At 38.1% G+C, this 19558-nt stretch overlaps 1 protein-coding gene across 1 annotated transcript in view; it reads right to left on the bottom strand.

Moving 5' to 3' along the window:
• Positions 1 to 19558, bottom strand: part of LOC108701317 (rho GTPase-activating protein 15-like) — a 309425-nt gene that overhangs the window by 140116 nt on the left and 149751 nt on the right. Inside the window, exons 7-8 of the mRNA XM_018235752.2 lie at positions 19348 to 19446; positions 7318 to 7438 (exon numbers count right to left, since the gene is read on the bottom strand). Coding sequence (XP_018091241.2) covers positions 7318 to 7438; positions 19348 to 19446 — 220 coding nt within the window. The remainder of the gene's footprint in view (positions 1 to 7317; positions 7439 to 19347; positions 19447 to 19558) is intronic.

The raw sequence follows: 19558 nt of genomic DNA, 5'->3' as shown, positions 1-19558 counted from the left end.
TGACCCCCTTAGTGGAATAATATACATTAGCGCCAACTGTTTATTCTATCAATGCACCTCTTTCTTTAGAATAAAGCATTAATGTTTATAGAAGGCACATTTGTAAGCCTCCCTCCACACATGCCTTCCAGGGCTGTTTTTAAACAATTCTGCAGAGGATTTTCAGATGGATTTTTTGTATTATATCATGCCCAAGGGAAAACTATATGATCATCTTAACAAGGACTTTTTTGGTCTCAGCTGAATAAATATGCATTTTATTTTATTAATCTTCAAACAAATGCAATGAATTTTATCCAGGTCTTTTAAAGCCAAAAGAACAAAACAAATAATCTTTAGAGGAAAAGCTGCACAAAAGGACTGAAGGTGAGTGTCTCAAAGGAGACAGACTTTAAATGATGTGCAAATGATTCCTGAATTGGATCGTTTATTAAATTTAAAACTTCAGTTTTTAACCTGTGTGGAAGAAACAGTCATTAAAAACATTTCACTATATTTCCAAATCAATAACATTAACCAAGGGTTTTCAGTATTAAATAACATTTGACATTTATGTATTTTTGGGATTTTTTATTTTTTATATATACAGGTGGCGTTCATACTTGATGTGGGTGCTACTGTCCTTTGTACACAGATAACATGCTTTCTTTGATTACCATGTCTACAGGTGTGATGCTTATGGTCCTAATATGAGTTTAGATGTAGCATCAAGTAAAATACTCCAAATAAGTTCAACAGTAGTTTCAGGGAGAGTAAGAAATGGACTATCTTTTTGACTACCAGCCAAGTTACATTATCAGGCTTATGTAGGAACTACAGAATGTAGTTCCAGCCTAGATTTTAGTCCCTTGGACCATTAAAAGCTAACTGCTGATTGGGTTACTGGTCACTATGGATAAAGAGACCAATTTATATATAGCCTATGTTTCTACATAACCTGTACAGTACACATTTTTTATAGTTAGTCTAATAAATACATTTTTCCACAATAGCATTCCAGAGATACATTCTGAGGAACATCAGATAACATAAGGCACTGGAGAGGCCTGTATATGTCTTTAAGTCCCATGACATTAAGTACAAGGCTCACATTGTATCTGACAGTGTTGCACTCTGCACCGCGTTCCAGATTTTTACTTTAGCACAAAGCTGTAATGTTGTAATGGGGCTATCCAGCACAGGTAGCCTCCTGTCCCCTGGAAGGGATTGGAGTAGAACTTTACTGTAGAAACAGGCATTTCATACCTGATAATATGGCTATGATGAATCAAGGCAGACTTTATTACAGAGCTTAACACACAGCGGATGTCAAAGTACAACACTAGAGGTCAGAAGAGCCAACTTCTGTGAATCTTCAGTTACAAACAAATTACTAAAAATCCTAAATAGGATTCCCACACCACATGCAGTGTTTTCTTTCTCTATCTCAGAAGTCCCCAGTAACCCTGTCCTGGGAAAAGGCAATAGCAGAGTGTAACTTCTGAAGGGCTACATCTCTTTTTCACACTACTTCCTTTCATCTCTGGTTTGTCCACATATAGTACAGTGCAATAGTTTCTTCAAGCTTTCTGGATGAAATAAATCCGAGAAAATTGTGAAAATCTGATTTTTTCCCGCACAGCATATTTTTCAGGAAAATTTAATAATAAATAAGCGTAAAAAAACCTGAGCGGATTTGATCGGAGTTTGTAGCAGAAAATACTGAGATAAATTCAGACTTTGATAAATAACCCCTTAAGTGTAGCCTCCTTTATGGTCTGGCTTAACTGCTTGTCTTTGACATCAAGTCTAATTAGGCCAAAGAGGAAATGCCTAGTTTCTGCACTTCCTTTTATAAGCTCCTGTAAGGAAATTCTCCTGCCGGCCAACCTTGAAGATTGGTGCCACTTGCTGGCTGAACTGAATATCAGCCACCTTTTTACACTCCAAACATAAAATATGTTAAACCTCCTTACACAGTACTAGGTCAATCTTATTAATATAAGGAGCTTGATTTTGTAACCTGTAGCACTCTTACAGTAGTAACTAGCCCTTAGTAAATGGGCTGTAATATAACTTATAGTTTTGCTCCTCTTTACAATACATTTTACTCTACCCTTGTGAGAGGGTTTGTAAACTCTCCAAAAGCACCATATTATTGATCCTGGACAAATTATAACAACAATAATAATACTGAATATATAATAATGGGTATCTTCCAATTCAGGCCATTACCTATTTATTTTCTGGTCTGCCTTTCAAACCATGACCTTGTTGCTAGAATATATAAAACTGTGCAGTAGTGATGGGCGAATTTGGGCCGTTTCACTTCGCCGAAAAATTTGCAAATTTCCTGCGAAATTCGCAAAACGCCAAAAAATTTTTGAAACACTGCACATTCGTCGGTCCAAAAAAACGGACGTCGGCTTCCTTTTTTGTTTTAGACGCCGGCAAATTTTCGAGGGAGTTTTGCAAATTCATTTGCAGTTTTGCAAATTCATTTGCAGTTTTGCAAATTCATTTGCAGTTTTGCAAATTCATTTGCAGTTTTGCAAATTCATTTGCCAGCGGCGAATCACGGGAATTCGCCGTGAATTGCGCCTGGCGAATAAATTTGCCCATCACTACTGGCCAGCAATTTGAATACTAAGCTATAGGGGGGAAAAACCTCCCAAAAAGTATTTAAAACAATAATAAAATAAGCATCAGAGGCAAACTGTGTTTAATCATGCCCTGTGATGAAACAAGATATAATATTATTAAACAAATGAAAGTATGGTGAAAGCATGATTTTTTTTAAGGTGTACGCAAAATGATAAATTACAAAGGGGCAAATGACAGCCTGTTATAAGTAATTCATGTTTTTTGCACCACTTTGCAAAAAGAAAAAAATCTGAATAAAAATTAGGACAAATGACCACTAAATCCTGCCATGAAATGGGTTGGCATTACTAGTGCATAAACAAAATATGTGACAATCATTTTCAAAAAGGATTTTTAAGAAAGAGTGGAATATTTCATGCATTATGCCTATTTGCATGCTAATGGCCAAAATGGTCTGTGGACTCACAGCTGTGTTTTGAAGAACGTCTGAAAGAGCAGAATAAAAGTTTTGTGTAAAAGCGTACTTTCCAAGCAATTGAGGCTTTGTTTTTTGAAACTAAATTTTCAAGGGGAAAAAAAATGTGCCTCTTTTGTACACGACACATAGAAAACGCCTACCTTCCTTGGCTGGATTATTTTAATAATAACTTGAGTCTCTTTACAAATGGCAGGCACAATATATACTACTGAGCTGCTTTCTGCAATAGCGGAAGCCAAGGGGGTATATTCATGTTCCCATTTGCATATGCAATCCCAGATAGAGCTTTGATGCCACACAGCTGTGATGTGACTGCACTAAATTTAACATCTGCTGGCAAAATAGAATCCTATAAGAATATAAAGAAATTAGACACCTCGATCATTCAATCAGTAGGACTTGCTATATGCAATATATTGTTCAGCATGGGTTTAATAGAGGGTTGTACTATAGTTATTTGAAGAGTTTGCAGTGATACCTGCCATTTGTGTAATTTATCACCATGTCTGTATCTCACACTTTACACTTCACACAAGACTATACAGTTTTGGCTCAACTATCACATATGCTTCATTTTCCTATAGCTCCAGCATCAGAATTCCCCCCAATATAAAAAAAAAGCAATACATTTTGTCCTCTAACAATGTAGCTGGATTTACATTCAAATCTAGCACCCAAGGAGTTATCGTTGAAAAATAGTGATGTAAAATAGATAGCAAATGCATTTTGCCAGTTTGTACAGTGGGACATATTGGATAGTTGCAGCCAATATTGTTTGGCACATGCAGTATTTTAATAAATGAGCCAAAAATCCATAACAAATTTCACTCGTTGACAATATCTGATTTTACAAAAAAAAATATTATGTATTTGTGATATTTTAATTGAACAGATCATAAATGTAAGTCAAAATATTAATATTGCTTCAGTATTGTTTAAAAGTTTATTTATTTCTGTGAATTTGACCCATTTGACGTATGAACAATTACATTTTGGAATTCTAAAGCTTGATAAATATGTATAAGAGAAAAATTCTATTGCCACAGTGATAAAATGCCATGCACAAAATCTGTGGGTATAATAAATTACTCATTAAAAATATAGGTTTGATACGTTCTACAACTTCTTAAGGAAATTTATATTTGCTTTACTGTTTTTGCTATAGATTACTAGCTACAGTACAAACAGAACTATAGTAAGTAAAATGTGTAGAGGGAATAAATTGGGCTTCGTTAACTTTGAATAAAAATGTTTGGCCTTTCTGGCTACAATGTTTGATGTGTAATGTGCTGATTTCTATATGTAAATCCTCAGAGCAAGGGATGGAGTTCAGAGAAGCAATTATGTTTTAAACTAAATTCAGTTCATTCATTACTGTTTTGTGCGATACTGGTCAGAACTTATTAGGGAGAATGAAATGTGAAGGCATACTAACATCCTTTTTATATCTCTCGTGGCACGTTATATATTTTTTGCAATTTTATATTTTGTTTATATTTTTTATTTGCATTAAATAAAAAGACTGATTTATCAATGTTTGATTTCAAATTTTCACCGCAAATTATTTTGCACTAAAACTCACACATTTTAATTTTTAAGTGTCTAAAACTCAAATTTGAGAGATTAAGTACAATAAACTAGAAAAAATGGAACTGGACTGGAATATAAACATTTGGTATCTCAAAGCTGAGGGATTCGTGTAAAAGTCAATGGCAATTGTCCTAGCAAAATGTAAGCAATTTTTTCAATACAAAATGATTTGTATTAACAGTGCATACAATTATCTGATATGTTGAGAATATAGAAGATCAAAGTTCTCAGTAACTGATAATAGTTGCTAAATAACACAATCAGTTATTCATAACTAATAAATAGTTAGCAATGGTCAAACTTCTACAAGCTTGACAATTAAAGACTTTTAAAGATCTGATTTGCAGCAATTGGTACTAATGCAAGTATTACATGTTGTCAAGAAAGCAAGCCTATCTTCATAATTAAAAATGTTGACTCAAAATTTTTATATATGAACCATGCAATATGCTAGGTGAAGATATGCATTTCACTGCTAAAACAAGACAAGACATTTCCTTTTTCCTTCCCCTTAGTTTAGTACAGATCTAGGTAGCAGGTAGAAATAAGTGGAGGGTTGGAATTGATGGCCATGTGTCTTTTTTCCAGTCTTAGTTACAGTTACAATGTTAAACTTTGTGAATCATTAATGTAGTGAGTATTTTTATGTGGCTTGACGAGACTTGGGAGAAAAATACTGGGATCGTGTTTTGACAATTTTATTCAAGCAGTGCTCCATAGCTTTTGACAAGCCTCACACCTGGGATGTCTGTAATAATATGATTCAACCACGTATTCTTCTTCAATTAGGAAGGGGAGTATGAACTCATAAACATTGTGTCTGTACCAAACATTATTCAAATGCACTATACCTGTGAATAAAAGGATTAGTTGGAGCCCTTTAAATCACATATCATTATATTATACTTTATTATATTGCTTTGGCATATTGTAGCATTGATCAAATGTCCAATCCATTGGTATCTGCCTCTACAATTTTTAATTGCAGTTTAGCATTCAGTAAAATTGTAGATTTTTGAATTTTGAAATATGGTTTCAATCTTTTGAATACATTAAGAAAACGTTTCCAACTGTTTAAAATTTTCATCTAAATTAATGCAAGTGGCTGAATAATATGTAATTTTGTCCACAATCAATAAATTCCACTGTGATTAGAGAATGTTTAATAAAAACAATTAATTTGGATAAACATCTGTAAATGTGTACTTCAATATTAATATAGATCAGAACAGTTTGTACTGTTTTATTGTTAAAAATAAAAAAATGAAAAGTAAATTTAACACTACACATACTGCTCTATGTGTTGCCATGCAATACAATAAATGAAAAGGTAAGGAGTAAGGCTTGACCCCAAGGGGTGCAAGTGCAAGAGTATAACAGGATATAAATTTTGTTGATTTGGATTTATAAAGATTTGTGCCTCCTGGATGGCAATCCCAGCCTTTTTTGCACTTTGCACAATGCATGGGGCATTGAAAATGAGCCCTGTAGACTCTATGCTGCATGCACTTGGTACTTCCATGTCTGCACCATTAGTTCTATGATCAGTGATATAAATAAATATGATAAAATTGTTATTGGAAAAAAATATTCTTTGTAGGAAAAATATTTCCTTTGCATGAATTTAATATAGATCTGGTGAACCAAAAAAGTATTTAGTGACCTCAGTGGAAGAAAGAAATTTTTATACTTTGTGTCCAAAGAATATACTACCTTTAAAAAGGCTGTCTAGTGAAGAATATCACATTGCAAAATGTGAATTTTCATTGTTATTTATGCTACTTTTTCTTACATAAATACATATAATTTAGGAATTCAACATAAAAAATGCCTTAATTACTGTACTATATCTCCAGAAACGTGCTGAAAAGTATTTGTGTAGGTGGCTCATTCCTGTTTTCATTGTATTTAAAAAGGAAGAGGCACGTGTTCAGTATTTGTTGATTGTGTAGGCTGCATGAAATCTGCGATGCTGTAAATTTGTATTTTGAAATAAACTTTGTATTTTTTTCCTTGGATTCAGTTGTGGGAACTGGACACTGATGCCACCACCTGTTAATTGCTTACCATGTGTCATATACACGTTTTTGCCAGATATTTAAAATTGCATTTTGGCTTTTTCATTTTTTTTTTAATTTCTGGCTATGTTAATTTGTTATTTAGGGGCAAGATAATAAGAGTGGTAGCATTAGCATTTGTAATAATAATAACAACACATTTAATAAATAGTGTGAGTCTTATGTGCAATTCAATGTAATAATCATTTTTGTCTTATTTTCTTTATTTCTAAACATTAAACCAAATCTATGACATACGTGAAAAATAGACAATGTTGGTTTATTTTATAATGCTATTTTTAAACACAAAATATACTTTTTTGGCTTTGTGGTTTGTAACCCAGACCCCTTACACTCAGGTTGGGCCCTTGCATTGTAGCAACCACAGCTCTTAGGTGTTGAGGCTAATTAAATGCGAAATAATCATCCAATAGAAATGGAACTTCATACGTGTAAATATAGCTACATGTCTGTTGTTCCTGCAAGTTTGAAGTCTGCTCACAGTTCTAGATAACGTTTAATGATTAAGGCTTAAACTCTGGACACAAATGAGTATTATTACTCATTTTTAGTGATGAGAAAAAAATGTTTTCAAGTTTTGCTACATACTCAGTGATTTTCGTTGTTCGTTTTTCTGTTCTTTGGTGGTTTCACCTTCTAGATGTAAAAGTTCTACACTTGAAGTTTTCTGAATATTATTATGCAGTGGAGGACTCTTTTTTTCTGTTCCCTGAAGAAAAATCAAAATATATTTTTTCATACATAAAAATATATAGGTATAAACATAGGTATAGGTAAAAACATTCTAATAATACATGACATGGGTGCTAAATTGCAACCAAATAGTAGTTTGTTTTAATCAACCTATGGCCAATTATAAAATGAAACCAAGTATATGATTGGTTGCAATAGGCAACTGCAGTGGTGCACTTTAGCACTTATTTTAGTAGATAAGTCCCTATAAGTAAAAGGAACTCTCATCCTTCTAATCTGATCAATCATAAGTGTAATGAAAAACATAGTTAATAACAACTTGCATTATCAACTGTATTCCCATTCTCATAAAACCTTCCGTCAATACCAGTTCTTCTACCAACTTTTGTTAAAACTACCTATTACTTTTGCATCTGAACTATTATAAAGTCTTGTTTACAAGCATCCTGTCCAGCATTTCTCTCAAAACTCCATTCTTCATCCTCTGCAATCTGCAATCTGCACACTAACAAAAACTGCACTCATCAAAGTAATCAATGAGTTTTTCCTGCCAAAGTCTTAAGGTCATAATTCCCTACTCAGTTTTCTATATATCTCTGTAGTCTTTGAAATAGTTGACCATCGGCTGCCACCAGACATTTTGTACTAAACTGGCATTTGTGGCATAATCTTTCATGGTTCAAATCCTATCTTTCTGACAGCTCATTTAAATCTTATATCTCTAGCTGTACCTCCAATTCCATCTTTCCTTCTGCTAGAGTTTCTTAAAGCTCTGTCTCAATCTATGCTACCTCTTTAGCAAAAGGATTAAGTCTTTTGGATTTCAATGCCACCTTTATGCTGACAATAACCAGACCTACTGTAAGGTCCCTGCTGTGTCAGCGTTGCGCCCTGGTCGGTGTGGTCGCAGGTGCAGTAATCAGGCAACTGATGTGCGCCTGCGCGCCGCATCGAATGCGGGCGACGGACGCTGGCGCGGAGGCGCGGGCGACGGTCGCTGGCGCCGGGGCGTGCGCGACGCAACGGACGCGCGCGACGTAGCGGACGCGCGCGACGTAACGGACGCGCGCGACGGACGCACGTAACGGACGCGGTCTGATGACGTCAGTTGGCGCCAAACTAGCGCTATTTAAACCTGCTCCAGTCTCTGCTCTGTGCCTGGTTATTAGGTTTATAACTGAAACCCTAGCGTTGATACCTTCCTGTCGATATTGTGTTTGACCCCTGCCTGTTCCTGGACTCTGATTCTTGCTTGTTGCCTAGACCTTCTGCCTGTTTACCGTTGACGATTCTCGCTGCCTGCCTTGACCCGGATATCCTGACTACGCCTTGCCTGATCCTTCTGTACCTCGTTTAGTCTCACTGGCTACTCTCCACACCCCTGCTCCCCGTTTCCAACCTCGGGTGAGTTAGCGGGTGTGTGAGGCGCTTGTGGTTCATTGTCTTCTGTTCCTACTCCTTCTACGTCTGGATCATACTGGTAAGCCTGACACTATAACCAGGCCATGGATCCAGCTGAAGGGGCTTCACCGCTTACCGTACTCATCCAACAGATGTCGGAATTGACACAAGCAGTGAGGGAGCTTCAGAGCGGATATACCCAGATGCAATCCCAGCTGAGGGCCCAACCATCCACCGCAAGCCAATCCACTGTAGCTGCTACCACTTCTGTTGGTCCCACTGAGGTACAAGTTCTCACCTCCGAAATCTCGGAACCTAAAGTTGCTTTTCCCGAAAAATTCTCTGGGGATCGGAAAGCCTTCCGTAATTTCAGGAGCAGCTGCAAACTCCTTTTTTCTCTGAAACCTCACACATACCCCGATGAGAACACACGAGTAGGGGTTATTATTACTTTTCTGTCCGGAGAACCCCAGACCTGGGCCTTTCGTTTAATGGATCGACGGAGCCCTGTATTAGCTTCTGTGGACACTTTTTTTGATGCCATGGCGATTCTCTATGACGACCCTCATAGAGTCTCCACCGCTGAAGCCGCCCTTCATGCTCTCAAACAGGGAACTCGTCCTGCGGAGGACTATACGCTTGAGTTCCGGCAATGGTCCGAAGATACGGATTGGAATCCTGCGGCCCTTAAGCACCAATATCGTTTGGGTCTTTCCCCTGAACTGAAAAACGAGCTCGCTCGTACAGGAATTCCAGACACGCTGGAGGGTCTCATCACTCTTGCCATTCAGCTCGACCAGAGACTCAGAGAGCGTAGAGAAGAGGAGAAAGCCGAAAAGGCTGGCCTGATACCTCATACCTGGGTTGTACCTACCGCCCCTCCTCCAGTCCAAGTACCTTTTCCCTTGCCTTCCTCTGCTTCAGATTCGTCCTCGGAACCGATGCAAATTGGAGCCATCAGGTCTGCCCTCACTGCGGAAGAACGCCTTCGTCGCCGCAGATTAAACCTTTGCCTCTACTGTGGCCAGGCCGGTCACTTACTAAGGAGCTGCCCAACCCGTCCTACGGGTAAAGACTTTTTTAGTAAAGACTTAAAATGTTGTAACAAACCAGTACCTTTACTGACAGTCTCTCTCTTTCTGCAGTGGGGAAGTCAAACAGCAAAACTCCAAGCCATCCTTGATTCCGGAGCAAGTGGCTGTTTCATGGACAGTACGATCGTTTCCCAACTCCAGATTCCTCTCCAACCTAAGAAGAATCCCATTTCCCTTCGGGTGGCTGATGGTTCCTTAATTACTTCGGGCCCAGTGGTGCAAGAAACCATTCCTCTTTTTGTTTCCCTCAATAAAAAGCATTCGGAAATGATGAATTTAGATGTGGTCACGTCTCCTCTTTTTCCTGTCATTTTGGGGTTGCCATGGTTACAAAAACATAATCCATCCATCAATTGGGCCACAGGGGAAATAACCTTTCTTTCGCAATTTTGTCAATCTAAATGTAGATTCGAAAGTTATCCTTCTTCTAGTCAAGTTTGTTCGTTATCCTCCTCATCCGAAGTTCTTCAAATTCTTCCTCAAAGCTATCGGGAGTTCGCAGATGTGTTCAACAAGAAAGGTGCCGATTCTCTACCCCCTCATCGCATCTATGATTGCCCAATTAATCTTTTGCCCGGTTCCCAAGTACCCTTTGGTCGTATTTACCCGTTGTCCGAACCAGAACTAGCTGAACTTCGCTCATATCTTGATGAAAATTTGGCCAAAGGTTTTATTCGTCAATCTTCTTCTCCAGCCGGGGCAGGGATATTTTTTGTCGAAAAGAAAGATCACTCATTAAGACCCTGTATTGATTATAGAGACTTGAACAAAATAACGATCAAAAACCGATATCCTCTTCCTTTAATTCCAGAGTTATTCCAACGCTTAACGGAGGCCAAGATTTTTTCTAAGTTGGATCTGAGGGGAGCATATAACCTGGTCAGGATACGTGAGGGAGACGAGTGGAAGACGACGTTTCGTACTCGCTACGGCCACTTCGAATATCTGGTGATGCCGTTCGGCCTTTGCAACGCTCCCGCAACATTCCAGCATTTTGTCAATGACATTTTTCGGGACTTTCTTGACATTTTTGTTATAATTTATCTGGATGACATTTTAATTTTTTCTAGTTCCTTAGATGAACACAGGATCCATATGAGGAGGGTTCTTGCTCGCCTTCGCACTCACCAACTCTATGCCAAAATTGAAAAGTGCATTTTTGAGCAGTCCTCTGTTGAATTTCTAGGATTCTTTATTTCTCCTCTAGGCATCCAGATGGATTCAAAGAAGATCTCGGCAATCCTCGACTGGCCAGCTCCCACATCCAGGAAGGCAGTTCAACGCTTTATTGGTTTCGCAAACTTCTACAGGAAGTTTATTAGAGGTTTCTCTCAGACTATTCTACCAATAACAGAGCTGACTCGCATGAATAAGAAATTTTTTTGGTCCTCTCAAGCCCAAGTATCTTTCGAAAACTTAAAGAAACTTTTCACATCAGCTCCTATCCTTTGTCATCCTGATTTATCCTTACCATTTGTTCTGGAAGTCGATGCCTCTGAAGTTGCGGTGGGCGCTGTTTTGTCCCAAAGATCTGGGATCCAAGAGGAGCTCCATCCAGTAGCTTTTTTTTCCCGTAAAATGGCAAAATGTGAATGCAATTACGATGTGGCCGATCGGGAACTACTCGCTATTAAACTGGCACTGGAGGAGTGGCGGTATCTTCTGGAAGGTTCCAAGCACCCTATTCTTATCTTCACCGACCACAGAAACTTGGAGTACCTTCGTTCCGCCAAGAGACTGAGACCAAGACAAGCGAGGTGGGCTCTTTTCTTCATGAGGTTTAATTTCCACCTTACCTATCGGCCTGGATCTAAGAATACTAAAGCCGACGCCTTATCCCGTATGTTTACCCTCGATGACGAAATACCTTCTTCTCCTGAAACCATCCTGAAATCCAACAATTTCCTTTTACTACAGCCGACCCTTCTTAAACAGATCCAGAACGCTTCCAAGTCCATCATGGAACCAGCCCTCGTTCCTAAGGGAGGATTTCTTCTTCTAAAAGACAAGATTTTTGTTCCTGAGGAGATGCGGTTGGAGGTTCTTAAAAGTATACACGACTCCAAATTGGCCGGACATCCAGGGGTCAAGAAGACCATTATCGCAGCTAAAAGATCGTTCTCTTGGCCAGGATTAGCCAAAGATTGCTTCCAATTCGTTTCTTCATGTGAAATTTGTGCCAGATCTAAAGACTCTCATTCTAAACCCTTTGGCCTTCTTCAACCCCTTCCTGTCCCTTCCCGTCCCTGGAGCTCTGTTTCGTTGGACTTTATCTCGGAATTACCACAGTCTGATGGATGTTCTACCATAGTGGTATTTATTGACCGTTTGACCAAGATGGCTCATTTCAAGTCCTTGCCCAAGCTCCCTTCCGCTTCCGAAACTGCAGACGTTTTTATCAAGGAAGTTGTTAGGCTCCATGGTCTTCCGCAGGAGGTGATATCGGATCGAGGCCCACAATTCACATCTCAGTTCTGGAAAACCTTGTGTGGCGCCCTTCAAATTTCTGTTTCCCTTTCTTCAGCCTTTCATCCTCAATCCAACGGCCAGACGGAACGAACCAACCAGACTTTAGAACAATATCTGAGGTGCTACTCTTCTCATCTTCAAGACAACTGGGCAAACCTTCTACCTCTTGCTGAATTCGCTTACAATAATGCTCACCATTCATCCATTAACCAGTCTCCTTTCTTTGCTAATTATGGTCTCCACCCTTTAACCTTTCCTTCTTCTATAGTGGCTGATATTCTGGTTCCCGCAGTTCAAGACCGCCTCAACTTCCTAACAGACAATTTTCGGAAACTGCAAGAGAACATGTCCAAGGCCCAGAAGAATTTCAAGTTATACGCTGATCGGAGACGGAATAAAGACCCAGAGTTCAAGGTGGGTGATCGAGTCTGGTTGTCTACTATTAATCTTAAGTTATCTTCTCCCAGCAGGAAGCTCGGCCAACGTTTCCTGGGTCCTTTTTCTATTGTTCGTCAAATTAATCCTGTGGCCTTTCAGTTAAAGCTTCCTGCTTCTTGGCGTATTCATCCGGTGTTCCATTCGGCTCTCCTGAAATCTGCTTCCACCTTCCAGTTTCCAGGTCGTACGACTCCTCCTCCTCTCCCAGTTCTAGTGGATAATCAAGAGGAATTCGAGGTCGAAAAAATTCTGGACTCTCGTATTAGAGGCAGGCAAGTACAATACTTGGTGGGATGGAAGGGCTATGGCCCTGAAGAGAATTCCTGGGAGCCAGTCAAGAACATTCACGCTCCAGATCTGTTGAAAAAATTTCACGAAGAGCATCCTAACAAGACCGCTGGTTGTCGTGTCCTGAGGCCACTCCTTGATGGGGGGCAATGTAAGGTCCCTGCTGTGTCAGCGTTGCGCCCTGGTCGGTGTGGTCGCAGGTGCAGTAATCAGGCAACTGATGTGCGCCTGCGCGCCGCATCGAATGCGGGCGACGGACGCCGGCGCGGAGGCGCGGGCGACGGTCGCTGGCGCCGGGGCGTGCGCGACGCAACGGACGTGCGCGACGTAGCGGACGCGCGCGACGTAACGGACGCGCGCGACGGACGCACGTAACGGACGCGGTCTGATGACGTCAGTTGGCGCCAAACTAGCGCTATTTAAACCTGCTCCAGTCTCTGCTCTGTGCCTGGTTATTAGGTTTATAACTGAAACCCTAGCGTTGATACCTTCCTGTCGATATTGTGTTTGACCCCTGCCTGTTCCTGGACTCTGATTCTTGCTTGTTGCCTAGACCTTCTGCCTGTTTACCGTTGACGATTCTCGCTGCCTGCCTTGACCCGGATATCCTGACTACGCCTTGCCTGATCCTTCTGTACCTCGTTTAGTCTCACTGGCTACTCTCCACACCCCTGCTCCCCGTTTCCAACCTCGGGTGAGTTAGCGGGTGTGTGAGGCGCTTGTGGTTCATTGTCTTCTGTTCCTACTCCTTCTACGTCTGGATCATACTGGTAAGCCTGACACCTACCTGTCAACTCCTCACCATTCTACTTCTGCACTTTCCCAAGTTACAGACTGCCTTTCTACCATCACCTCCTGGATGCAACTTGAAAATTAACCTCTCTAAAACTGAATTCATTATAGTATTGCTAATAACTGGAACATCTCATGTTTCCTCAAATTTCCCTCTAAAAAATAAAGATTCTAATTTCAACATATACATTTTTCTCACTTCCATCTCTTTTTCAAAAACTTCTAAATTCGTATCCATAAAACTGTTAATGGAACTTTTTCCTTTCGGAAGAAATTCTTTATTTAATAACTGCAGTTTCCAATCTAGTCAATCATTGTTTGAACACTATATAAATAAAGGAACTGTACAAACATTTTACAATTTTGTTGATATTCATGAGACAAGATTAACAGCTTTTTCATTTAATGGAAACATTTTGAAGTTTTATAAATAGATAATTTCAACAAAAGTCATCAGAATGCACTCAGGGAGAAAACATGCCTTTTTTAACAGCTTATATTTAGATCCCTATGTATTTTACTGAATAACATACCCCCTACCAAAAAATATGAGGTCACCTTACAGTTCATTAATTTGTATGAAAATGCACATGGTTAATACTGTTTGGTCCAGACAAAAACAACTGTGTACGAAGTTTCAAAATCTTATTATCTTGATATTATACTGTAGGTGTGTGCCTTAACTTGCATTCTACATAAAGGGAATTGAAATTGATGGTACAGTGTGCTCAGCTACATGGTCTGCTCAGCAGGAATGGAAACAGGATGAGAGCCATGGAGTTATTTGAGTTCTTAGTGCTCAGTTAATATGGACATTAACTGCTAATTTAATAGTAATTTGCAGAAGGTATAATTGTTTCAAAGTTCAGTTTCAGGGAGTTTAATGGGAATTGTGCTGTATGTTTCATTTAAGACGAATGATGTTTGGTTCGTAATAGAGAGAAAGAAGCTGCAATATAATGTTGGGAAAAGGTTAAATAATGGTTTACTGCATACGTGGGGAGGCTGGAGGAGAAGCTAGAGGGAGATCAATTTGCAAATGAGAGGCACTTTTTGTGTATACTTCTTTTTAAATAGAGTTTATTTTACTTCTCTTAATTTGTTGATTGCATATCTTAGGATATATACAACACATTCTCGCTTAGCACATTTGTATTGATACATTTAACAGGAGCTGCCATAGTTCTCTACAGGCAACAAAAGTAAAGCACCATCTGTCTTAGACAACTAGATACTGCTGTTCATTACTTATATGTTTATAGTAATATCTGGGCTCCCACTAATGTGATGTTTATTTATGCAAACATATTGAAAAAATGTAATGTTCTGATTGCTTAAAAAGCTATGCTCTCATATGTAACAATCTACAAAAGGCAAAATATAGGAAAACATGCTTCATACTTCATGCACAAATGTGGTTTTAAAGATTAGACATAAGTAGTCCAAAATGTCTAAATCAGAATACTTATGAAAAGTATGTTTATCATTTGTAACCTACACAAATTGTTTTTGAAATCAATATGGGGCAAATGTATCAAGGGTCGAATATCGAGGGTTAATTAACCCTCGATATTCGACTGGGGAATTGCGCAAATAGTTTGATCGTTTGACCGAACGATTAAATCCTTCGAATCGAACGATTCAAAGGATTTTAATCCATCGATCAAAGGATTTTAATCCATCGATCGAAGGATTTTAATCAATCGATCGAAGGATTATCCTTCGACCAAAAAAAGATAGCCAAGCCTATGGGGATCTTCCCCATAGGCTAACATTGACTTTGGTAGCTTTTAGGTGACGAACTAGGGGGTCAAAGTTTTTTCTTAAAGAGACAGTACTTCGACTATCGAATGGTCGAATAGTCTAACGATTTTTAGTTCAAATCGTTTTAAATTCAAAGTATTTTTTCTTCTATTTCTTCACTCGAACTTAATGAATTGGCCCCTATGTGTCAATATGTATATTAACTGGCCACTGGAGGTTATGGTTAAGCATGGATTTAATTGCTCCCTGCCAGTATATAGACAAAGAAAAACAATACAATGTCAGTGTAAACTAGACTTTTTGTTGAAAGGGCCAACTTCTAGATCAGTAATCACCAAGCAGTAGCTCGAGAGCAACATGTTGCTCTCCAGCCCTTTGGATGTTGCTCCCAGTGGCCTCAAATTAGGTGCTTATTATTTAATTCCAGGCTTGGAGGCAAATTTTGGTTGTATAAAAAACAGGTGCACTGTTAAACAAAGCCTCAATGTGGGTTTACAATCCACATACCGACTACCAAATGGCCAATCACAGCACTTATGTGGCACCCCAAGAACATGTTTCATGCTTGTGTTGCCCCCCAACCCCTTTTACTTCTGAATGTTGCTCACGGGTTCAAAAGGTTGGGTATCCCTGCTCTAGCTGCATATTTTAATTTATTTTTTTACACTTGTGTTTTTGGGGTGTACAATTTTCCTTGTAGTTTGTGGTAGGGAATGTTTAAATTAAAAAGAATAATACTTGAATGGTATAGGAGTAGGTTATATGTATGCCTTTGTATAGAGGGACTTTATTTCATGACTAACACTCCATACTATTAAAAGAATCCAGGGCCATTGTGTCACTATGGTAATAATTTGAGTTCATGTATTGTCATGGCTTTGAACACTATACATACAGTACAGAGGATGAGTTTATTGAAGAACAATATAATGACATTGTTAGGGCTTAATCTTTTTATAATGAGACTTACATGGAACTAGGGGAAGATGTGTTTGGTGTAAAAAGAGGACAGGTCTTTATTTTATTAGGACTTTCACAGAACATTCCTCCAAGTTCTGTGTGTGTTTTCCTGTTGAAGGCCTGTAGTTGTCACAGTGAGGTAAATACTAGAACACCTTAGCCATAAAGTAATGTTGATCATTTCATAAATATCACTTGTTAACTTAAACCCTTTAATTGACAGTTTTCATTTATTTAAATGGAGCATGGAAATATAGAATCTACATTGCTGGAACTTTTGAGCTGTAGCTTGTACAGTGTTGGCATTTAAAGGATAACAAATATCAAAAACATTGCGGCTGCCAATTTAGAGCACCCCCTAGTGACTAAAGTTGCTGACATTTTACCCAGGTGTTCCCTGTTCTTTAAAAAATTATCTGGCCTTATAGCATTCCTCCTTCCTTCAGTAGGCACTGAACAAAATTTCTGTACTGAGCATGTGCCAGCTCAGCATATGGCAAATGATACTTGGGAGCTAGAAAAAAAAGTAGCATGGGCAAGTTCATGTTTTTTTAAAGAATAAGCTAGACAGTTATTTCATCCCTGGGGATACTAAACACTTTTTGCACACCTTAATGTTTTTAAGTTTCACAACAGTTTTGAACAGTTAACAGTTAAAGGGACAATTACTGGTTGGTTGTTGACTGAGCACATGATCTCCTGGAAATTGATAATTTACAGCGTGTTTTTTTTCCCTTTCACTAAAGAATTTTATAAAACCCAGTTTTTCCTGCAATTTTTCACAGGGTATCTACAAAATAAACTTTTTACTTATAAATAAATATCTAGGTTCATTATTTGTCCCAATAAATGCTGCCTGGCTAAGAGATGTGAATTTATTTCCATTGGGATTAGTCAAACAATGGAAAATGCCAAAGCACAGGGTTATTTTAGGAAAATTAAAATGCAATAATAAACATGCTATACTTTCAAGCTCTGGAACAATTGGTAATAAATTTATATTTTTAGATTTATTTCCAGTCTTCCATTTACTGAGAACAATTCACATGTATTAATATTAAGCATGATGCAAAGGTAACCTAAGGACAAACTTAAAAAATAAATAGTCATGGTATTGTGTGGATTTTGGCAGGACTACATATTAACCAAATACCATTCTGCATTTGGTTGTCATGGTTACTGACCCTGGCCACTGAACAGGTCCCAGCAACCAGATATATGTCTAAATACATAGCCTTATATCTGCAGAAGTAAAAAAATCTATCAAAATTGTTTTTCCATGAGCTCTATTTATTATAACACTACTACTACTACTACAAGAAGGTCCGGACTCCTAGGTCTTATAAAAATAATAATATTTATTATAAATGACTAGATGATTTAAGTATTTAAAGTGAATGTACTAATAGTATTTGAATTACTGATCATGTGACTTTTACCAGCTGTTTGTTCCCGCCACAGTGTATAGGGACCTAGCCGAAACGTTAGTCATTTATAATAAATATTATGATTTTTATAAGTCCAGAGAGTGCGGACCTTCTTGTAGTAGTTATGGATAATTTATTGGCACTGCACCCAGGCAAATTTAAGTAACTTTATCGAGAGTGTTGGCAACCCTTGGTCTTGTGTGTGTATATATATATATATATATATATATATATATATATATATATATATATTTATATATATATATATATATATATATATATATATATATATATATATATATATATATATATATATATATATATATATATATATATATATATATATAGTTATTCAAAATGAACCAGCACACCAGTTTCCTTAAATATGTGGAATGTTTTATTCAATCATGTGGAATAAGCATGATTTAAGGAGCCCAGTAGTGTGGAGGTTTCCGCTATAGATGTGACTATAAAGGCTGTTGGCTGACAGGAAGGAGTGTGTGTCTGGCAGGACTACAGCCTAATACATTACTCTGTACTTGGATTGGTGGCTACAATGATGCAGGTATGATATGGCTGAATGTACTTCCCGGTGGGGTATTACAAGTGCCTCTTTGTTCTCCTTTTTATGAGGTTGGGCATTTGTTGGTCTATGTCTATGCTGAAGGGTGCTACAATCCCAGATACATGTTTTTAAGTTCACAGTTACACTTGGATACACAAAAAATAAAATAAACTGGCCTCTATGTTTTGGCCTCCTTAGGATTCAGAAAAAGGGAATGGCATTTGTTAAATAACAGATATTAGTAATCTAGACAATTTACTTTCTCGACTGTGCTGCTTGTGCTTTCAAGCATAAACCTAAGCATCAGAATCCCATGTTGAGAATGAGCCTTTTCCCAAGATGGGGAGCATATCCTAGCAGTGCAATAGTACATTTAATACCTTGCAGAATACCTTGTATAATAATGACACAACATCATATACTGTACTGGAAAGGCATGCTCATTAAATGGTATTTGAAGCCTAATGTATTGCTTGCTTAACAGTCTCATTCTCAATCATCTCAATAAAATGGCCAACATGAGATTACCTACAGTACTTAACCTTTCCAAGAAATGGAAACAAATCATTGCAAGTATCTAAATAATCAAAACATAATTATTCAGTTATTGATTTCTCCTTTTATTTGTTTTCCCCTTGCATATCTGTCATTAAGCTGTCTGAGTAATGAAATAAACATTATAAATTTACCAAATGAAAGAGGCTATTTGTAATAAGTGAATACATACCAAACTGTCAATTGTGTTTCTGATTGCACGAAACCATTCCTGGACTGTAATGTCTGCATCTGACTGGAAAAGGAACTCATTTCCTGATAACGTTGTGATCTGAGGAGAGAATGTTGGTGTAAGCAAGCCTCCATTGAAGGATTATTTATTTATACTGTATTCTCCTTTTGCATGGGAAAAGTTCCTGGTTAAACAAGGGGCAGATTTACAT

Source organism: Xenopus laevis, chromosome 9_10L (assembly GCF_017654675.1).
Source record: "Xenopus laevis strain J_2021 chromosome 9_10L, Xenopus_laevis_v10.1, whole genome shotgun sequence".
In the NCBI taxonomy this organism is placed as follows: domain Eukaryota; kingdom Metazoa; phylum Chordata; class Amphibia; order Anura; family Pipidae; genus Xenopus; species Xenopus laevis.
The sequence above is the reverse complement of the archived record's forward strand: the minus strand, read 5'-3'. Positions and strand labels throughout refer to the sequence as shown.